An 8,777-nucleotide genomic window follows, 5' to 3' on the forward strand; every position below is an offset into this window, starting at 1 on the left:
ACTCTGCAACAGCCGTCCCAATTATCTGAATATCAAACAGATGTAAATGCAAGGCGACCCAGGAGTATTGTGTGTATGTATTTACATGGTGCAGAATTCAACAAATACAACTATAATGTGACAAGACCAGACTAAAAACCCTGCATGTCATTGTCAGCTATTCTGCTTAAACATGCATGAATGACAAAATAAATTTTGAAATCAGGTCAAAGTTACCTAAAGACAATAAGAGAGGTGCAGCTGTGTACTTAACCAGGTCATTTCTATTGTGTTAGAGCAAATGATGTAATTTAATTGGTTGGGAGGTATACAGTATGGATAACATTTATTGTGGGGTTCATAACCTTTCTAAACCCCCTGCATGATCCCACCCCCACCCCACCTCCCCATGATCGAGAATCAGCTTGTTCCAGATTCTGACAGCTGACACTGCAAAAGCTTGATCTTCGCTGTGCTTTTATTTAGCCTTCAACTGTAACAAAAAGCATATAGCTGGAGGATCTCTGTGCTTTGTTTGGATCCTAAAAGTCAAGTAGTTACAACAAAAAATTGGTAGCCAAGCTATTTATAACTAAGTAAAAAATATTTTAAAAACATACAAAAATGAATAGATGAAGGAAACTGCAGGTGAAGGAAAGCTGATTGTTAAAGATCAACATACAGAATGAAGAATTGCAATAATCCAGTTTAGAGGTGATGAAGGCATGGATGGAGGAGTTTAAATGAACTGTCTGAAAACACTCCAGAATTCTAAACAATGGAGGAACTGAGGAGCAAGTAGGCAAAGAATATCAGCAAATCCATTAAGAGGAGTATGATTTCCGACAAAAGAAAAAAAAACTTCTGTCTTGTTTTTGTTTAAGGTCAGACAGTTCTTATTTAACTAGTCTGTGGCATGTTGTATGCAGTGTAACAGTGACTGCAGTAGGACAGGGCCTGTTCTAAATGAGCTTTGGGCTAGAGAGCAACATCTCTGGATAGATTTCCCTTTGCATGATAGAGCTTTAACCAGCATTTGTGAATTAAACTGTGAGCTGTGTTGATGAACACAGGTGAGTTCTTGTAGTAAAATCAGTAGGAATACCCAGAGTAGGCCCTGTCCTACTTAGACAGAAATTTTTCCTGACTGGTAGCTCCACATGGCTACCTCAGGAGATTCAAGAATATCTCAAACATGCTTTAATGAGTCAAAGCAACACTCTGGGTATGTTTGATGACGGAATGAAATTATAACATTATATAAAGCTCAAAAAAAATTTTGCATAATACCGCCCATTCCCATTTTTACATTCAACATTTTAAGAATTAAGCTTGCACTATTAAATAATAAAGTGCATTATGTAAACACTGTCATCATTACACGCTGTGTTTTTGTGTTTCTGTTTCAGTACGAGGAGATCCAYGTACCTCCACCTCCACCTCGTGTTYCTTCAGACTGTATTTACTCCAAAGCTCAGCATCCTTACCCCAGGCTGCCTCACTACTGACAGACTCACCTGGACAGCTGGACTGAACAGAGTATATTAAAGTACTTGAACAAAGACGACTTCAGGGAAAAAAAGGATTTTGTTCTGCTCAKGAAAAAGAACTTCTTCAGAATTTCTGGACATTGAAGCTGAGAGGAAGGTTTCATGAATTCCCTGTTAGATTCAGTTCAGAAGACGTAAACTCAGACAAACACTGGGGCTTTTTGTCGAAGCTGAAGTGACATTATTTAAAGATGGATTAGAATTTAWGGAGGATAAAGTTTACAGGAAGCTGTGACCTGCTATTAATGCATTTTAACTTGTAAAGATAAGACAAGACAAGATAAAACATTATTGATCCCACAGTGGGGAAATTTGAACATTACAGCAGCTCAAAACAGTGGAGCTGCAGTAACAGGTTGCCTGCTGTGGTACCATCCTGGAAACTAAAAACCACACAAGGGAAGGGAAGATGAGGAAAAAAACAAAAATATCATATTATATCAACACTGTGACACTATGGAGTTTATAAGAAAACAACCTCTGCATAGGGCAGATTTATTAGCCAGAGGAGTAATTGAGATTAGGGGGCCCGAAGAATCCAGTCCCCAAAACCAGTGCAGCCATAGTTCAGAAATATTGATGGTGAACTGTTCATACTGTGTGGCCCTCAGCCTGCTCAGAAAACCAGATCAAACGGGAGTGGGGGGGCAGAGCCTTGTCGACGTGTTACGTGTTCCAGCCAGGAAAGATTTAGTCAACAGCTCAAGGCCGTTGTCGGGGAGATCCAGATTCTGTAATCAGTTGTTTTGGGAACAAAAGGGACAGGCAKACAATAACAATTTTCCATCTGCTTTACTGTCTGCTGGTACATCTCAAGGTGGCGAATCCAATCAGGCAAAATGGTGTGGACAAATTCCGCAGACACGATGTATCATCTTTTTCCAAGCTGAATTCCATCTGGCCAGCAAAGTCCAGGGACCACAGCCGGCCCTCAATAGAACCGCTTGCAGACCGAGTCCAGCTCGCTCAAGGTCCAATGTCAGAGTGCTGATAGAATACGGCCATCCAGTTGGTCAGTCAGCCAGAAAGTGAAAAGCCACCGACGCTGTTTTGTAGAACACCAGGAGACCACCAAGCCAAACTGTAGAATCCAGTGATTGGAGTCCAGATATATATCCAGGACAGAGAAGAACAGAGGTACCACCTTCGACATGTCCTTCCATGGAAGAAGAAAAATAAACTTTGTTCCAAAGATTTTATTAAGAGACCAACTAACCAAATCCACAAAAATAAAAATATCCATAATTTCTAGTTTCGGATGAAAACGTAGAGAAGGCTCCAAGCAGCAAAGCAGGGAAAGATAAGGAAGGGCAGGAGAGAAGGGAAAAGCGTCTTACTCCTCCGAGGGTGGAAAGAAAAAAAATGTTTTAAATAGTTATTTGTATTTTTGTTTGCTTGAAATATTCTTTCTGTTGCACCACATCAGTTTGTACTGTTGAACTCTGATCTATACTTAAGATTTAAAAAAGTAAATGTGTAACACAGTTGTTTTTTTACCTGCAGCTTTAAAAAAATGAAATATAGATTTTTTTTAACTGCAAACAATTAAGAAATTAAAATATTGATAGAAATTACAAAGACAATCAAAATATTTGAAAATATATTCATTTGTCTAAATTCATAAAATACAATTTTGTTTTTTATAACTATAAAATTTAATCCATGGTGTTTATTTTTTATTTAGTCTGTTTTTGATTTATTCTTGGCTGTAAAAAGAAAATCAACAAGGTTCTGCAGAATTATTTCAGTTTGTGTCTAAACAGGTTTTGTTGGGTTAAARCTTGAAACCCATCCATCCATTATMTTCCGCTTTGTCCAAAGTTGGGTCATGGGGGCAGCATCTTGAGCAGGGAGGCCTAGACCTCTCTTTCCCCAGCCAGCTCTTCTGGGAGRACTCCAAGGYGTTCCCAGGCCAGCCGAGAGACATCCAGCGTGTCCTGGGTCTTCCTCAGGGTCTCCTCCCCGTTGGACATGTCTGCAGCACCTCCATAGGGAGGCGTCCAGGAGGCATCAGATGCTCAAACCTCCTCAACTGGCTTCTCTGGAAGTGGAGGAGCAAAACCAAACTTTAAACCTAACATTGCATAAAAGGTAAACAAAAAAAATTAAAATATTTGCCTTTTTTTCTCAGACTGCAAAATGGAATCAAACTGAAAGAAACCACAGAGATGTGTGTGAGAGCAGAGATCAAGTTACCACAAATGATGGAAACTCAGCAGAATGTTTGACAAAATATACTGTAGATCAGCCAAACCAACTGAGTTTGTCATACAGTTTGTACATGTAGGTCCAGCCACAGTTAAGATGTGCTCATTTCCACAACATATAATTTAGCTGGCACTGTTTTGTTTTTCTGCTGCACTGTGGCTGATAGACAACCAAGTAATGAAAACTCAACCTTTGTACATCACAAATCTTGAAGGTGGATTAGTCTGCAGCATATCACTAAAGTATTTTCTGTAGAGGTGATCAGGAATGATAGACACTGCAGAGCCTTTGCATTCATGGTCACTGCACAATAATCTTGTCATCTGTTTGTCAATTTTATAACATTGTCAATGTGTTCATTTAAAGAACAACCACTTCTACTTTAAAGGTGCAGTAGTTCTGGGAAAACTGTGGGGTTAGCATGAAAGTTTGAACAAATACACCTTAGAGGCCCCTCGCCTTTGTTCCCTGCTGCTCTACAGCCCTGCCTCCACAGCTTCAAGGTTGATGTAATTAAACATTTACTTTAGAAACCTGATCTTGATTCAGGAGTTCTGGCCAACTAAAGACCTATGTCTAATCTCCCATTTATCCGAGAAATTCTTGAGAAAATAGTTGCAAATTAATTATATGAACATCTGGATAGAAATAATGTAAATGAGGAGTTTCANCTGGGCCTCCCTTCTGAAGCTGCTGCCCCCGCGACCCGACCCTGGATAGGCGGAAGAAAATGGATGGATGGATGGATGGATATCACTAAAGTATTTTCTGTAGAGGTGATCAGGAATGATAGACACTGCAGAGCCTTTTCATTTATGGTCACTGCACAATAATCTTGTCATCTGTTTGTCAATTTTATAACATTGTCAATGTGTTCATTTAAAGAGCAACCACTTCTACTTTAAAGGTGCGGTAGTTCTGGGAAAAATGTGGGGTTAACATGAAAGTTTGAACAAATACACCTTAGAGGCCCCTCGCCTTTGTTCCCTGCTACTCCACAGCCCTGCCTCCACAGCTTTAAGGTTGATGTAATTAAACATTTACTTTAGAAACCTGATCTTGATTCAGGAGTTCTGGCCAACTACAGACCTATATCTAATCTCCCATTTATCCGAGAAATTCTTAAGAAAATAGTTGCAAATTAATTATATGAACATCTGGATAGAAATAATGTATAAGAGGAGTTTCAGTCAGGGTTTAGACCTCATCATAGCACAGAAACAGCACTGGTTAAAGTTACTAACGATATTCTCATGGCCTCAGACAGTGGACTTGTGTCCATTCTTGTCCTGTTAGATCTCAGCGCTGCATTTGATACAACTGATCACATTTTATTACGTAGATTTGAACTTGATATTGAGATTACATGAACAGCTCTAAAATGGTTTGAGTCTTATTTAACTGATAGATTTCAGTTTGTTAATGTTAATAAGGAATCTTCTTACACAAGTTAGTCATGGAGTTCCTCAGGGTTCAGTGCTTGGACTAATCCTCTTTACTTTGTATATGCTTCCATTAGTTAAAGTTATTAAACAGCATGGGATAAATTTCCATTGTTATGCTGATGATACACAGTTATATTTATCCATGAAACCTGATGAAGCTAATCAGTTACTTAAATTACAAGCATGTCTCAGAGACATAAAATCCTGGATGACTCTTAATAGATAAGACAGAGGCTGTGGTTTTTGGACATGAACATCTTAGGGATCAACTTTGTAGCCTTTCACTTCCTCTGGATGGCATTAATCTGGCCTCCAGTTCTAATGTAAAGAAACTTGGTGTTATTTTTGATCAGGATATGGGACAATAAGATATTTAATATAYGATGGAGCTTGGTTGTTGAGATGCATGTTAGGAGTAATATTTTAAATTCTAGTCTGAATTTGACAGGGAGCCAGTGGAGAGAAGCTGAAACTGGAGAAATATGATCTCTCCTTCCAACTCTCATTAAAACTCTAGCAGCAGCATTTTAGATTAACTGAAGACTTCTTAAAGAGTTTTTTGGATGCCCAGATAATAAAGAATTACAGTAATCCAGTCTAGACATGATAAATGCATGAATCTGTTTTTCTGCATCATTTTTAGACAAAATATTTCTAATTTTAGTGATATTACGCAGGTGGAAGAAGGCGGTCCTGGTAACATTTTTAATGTGGGGSTTAAAAGACATGTCCTGATCAAAAATAACACCAAGTTTCTTTACATCAGAACTGGAGGTCAGATCAATGCCATCCAGAGGAGGCGAAAGGCTACAAAGTTTATTCCTAAGATGTTCAGGTCCAAAATCCATAACCTCTGTCTTGTCTTGCTTCTTTGCTTGGCCTTCAGAGGAGTCGGACGCTTTTTGCTCTCTCTCTCCCGAACCACCCCTCSTTTCCTGCTTCGCAGATTTTTCAAGCCTTTCTTCACCTATCATCCATAACAAAAAMTGAACCATGGATCTCATCAACTGGTCTCTGAGCACAATTGATACTATTTTCTCCACATTGAGATTGTAACCAGGGGAACGTAGCTGTCCCAGTGGAATGGTTGCAGCTGGTCGGGTCACTGGTTCCTGGGGCTGGAACCTGATCTTTTTGACTCYGCTTTCCATTGAAGACATGGAAGATTTGTATGTATTTGGATTTATGATGACTAGATTCCTGCTGATCGGCTGTGGTGGAGTTCTGTGTAATAGGAAATTGAAAGCGATCCTGACAGCAGTCCGGGTCTGTGAGAAGCTGTCAGAGAAATTGGATGGAATCTCCCRCACTGGAAACAGACTCAGATGCTGGGGCAGATTATTGTGTTTTTCCAAACTGTAAAAAGGTAGCTCAACCTGTGTTTGCACAAGACCTGTTCGTCTGTTCACCCCATRTTTGTTATGTGTGTCTTTCTCTTGAACGAAGTGTTCTCAGCTGCARTTTTGTTCTGCATTGCATCTCTGATGTGTGTGAATGACAAAGCTGATTCTAATTCKGATCTGAGTTTAGAAGCAGAAAATTAAGAGTCATCCASGWTTTATGATCTWTGAGACATGCTGATGTGACACAGCAGATCAGCAATTGCTTGTAGAGTTCCTGCTTATCAGGCAACATCGGTCTGTCTTAAWGGAGCCGTCAGAGGCCTGAGGTCAAAGGACGTTTTCTTGTTTATTCCACTTGAGGTGACCACTACAGCTGCTTATCAGGCAACATCTGTCTGTCTGAACTGCTGCTCTCCAGATATGTCTAAACACTAATGTGCAGATTACAGAAGTCCAAGCAAAAATAAAYTGCTTACATTCAAGCTGCTGAAAAAAAMCACAGTTTCTACAACAAGTAATCCTGGCCTTTAACAAAATTAAATGCTCTTGTTAATAGATAACAGCCTTATTATGTCTTTTAGATTGGTTTGTGGAAGTGCACAAAACATTTACTTAATGAGATCGCAACACCTTTGGTTTCCTTTAGTGAGACATTGTGATTAGAAACCACCAAATACTTCCTGCTTACTGTCTGACTGAAACCTTTGATCTCCTCTGAGTGGAAACAGCATAGAGTTGATGAAGCTGTTGAACATTAAAAAACATAAAGGTTAGTAAGTGAAGGGGATTTCGGTGATTTCTTCTCTGGAGCAAAAACCTGTTTTTTCCCCTCACACCTTCTGACCACATGGCAGCCAATGCCACACCACCTTCCTCCCACAATGCACTTCAAAAACAACATATTAAAACCTCTGCAAGCGGTAACAAGAAGGCCTCTTCATTTCTGAAGCACTGAGGTTTTATTTCACTAACACCTTACAATGATGCAGATGACAMCACTCTGTCACGTTCACATCAGTTTTATTTAGGTTCAAGATTTTTTGTGTGTTTCATACGCCAAATTACAAACTAAAACATTCACTGAAATTCTGTTACAAGAAACATACAAAAAGAAGCAAAATGCTGTAAAACATAGCCACAGAAGAAACATTGGTAGAATTAGTAAAACAGATTTTACGAGCTAAAAGTTTAAAAAAAGCAAACTGTATGTCAGGGGAAGCGCTGCGGTGCTGTAGGACTTTATAATATAAATAATTCTTGTCAAAAAATTAAAATTACCAAAATAATTATTAACTGAACAGTATGTATAGTATTTACAGTTATCTGTGTGTAGTACACAGACCACCAGGCAGAAACTCTTTTTATCTCTGTTTTGTGGCTGTTGATGTATCTTCGGCCTGACTTCAGCAGCTTACAGGTTGTTGTTTGGGTGGGACCTGTCCCCTATAAAATGCGTGAGGTTTTCATGTGCGTTTAAATTACTTACAGTAATACTTAGAATTCAACAACAAAACTCAAGCTGAGGTTTTATTTCACGTAGTGGATAAAACGTTCACATGTTGGCATAAGGTGTCTAAAACGTTATGGTGCAGGGCTATTCAACAGGCAGACAGAAGTCACCTGTGGGTTCACATGTGAACCGCAGGTCCCTTCCTGACCATTTTCTTTCTCTTTTACTTGCTGGTTACTTTTAGCATGCACTGATGCACAGAACGCAAACCTCAGACCAGAGAGACTAGCAGTGATACTTTGGGTTTTGACTTTGTGGAGCTCACACAGCTACCGCTGTTGCTGCTAGTTATWAGATGGGAGCAGTCATAGAGCTTTAAAAACCGACTTCCATTTGAAGTGAAGTGACACGTAGGCATGCGCTATTCCACATAAACAAACATGACTTATCACATATGGTGATCTGCACATGTGAGTCTGCACTGCGCAGAGTTCTGGTAAGCAGCATTGCACACAACTGTCTTTGGGAGATAACTGTGTTCATATTAGAATTCTGAGGCTTTGTGATACCCTGATGTAATACTTACAGCGGGTAAAATAAGTATTGAACACGTCACCACTTTTCTCAGTAAATATATTACAAGAGGTGCTAATGACATGAAATTTTCACCAGATGTCGGCAACAACCCAAGTGATCCATACATACAAAGAAATCAAACCATAAATGTCCAGAAATGAAGTTATTTGTAATAATGTGGAATTAGTTAAATAAATGTGGAATAGTTTTTGCAGTGTGATTTTGC

General features: G+C 39.2%; 1 protein-coding gene across 1 annotated transcript in view; it reads left to right on the forward strand.

Moving 5' to 3' along the window:
- The window catches only part of LOC106537153 (uncharacterized), a gene marked incomplete in the record, with an annotated part of 14,663 nt that extends 12,347 nt beyond the window's left edge, over positions 1 to 2,316 (forward strand). The window contains 1 exon segment of the mRNA XM_014034526.1: positions 1,389 to 2,316. Within this exon segment, the coding sequence (XP_013889980.1) occupies positions 1,389 to 1,487 (99 nt within the window).
- Between the last annotated feature and the right edge of the window lie 6,461 nt (positions 2,317 to 8,777).

The sequence above is a fragment of the Austrofundulus limnaeus genome, unplaced genomic scaffold (assembly GCF_001266775.1).
Source record: "Austrofundulus limnaeus strain Quisiro unplaced genomic scaffold, Austrofundulus_limnaeus-1.0 Scaffold2153, whole genome shotgun sequence".
Classification (NCBI taxonomy): Eukaryota; Metazoa; Chordata; class Actinopteri; order Cyprinodontiformes; family Rivulidae; genus Austrofundulus; species Austrofundulus limnaeus.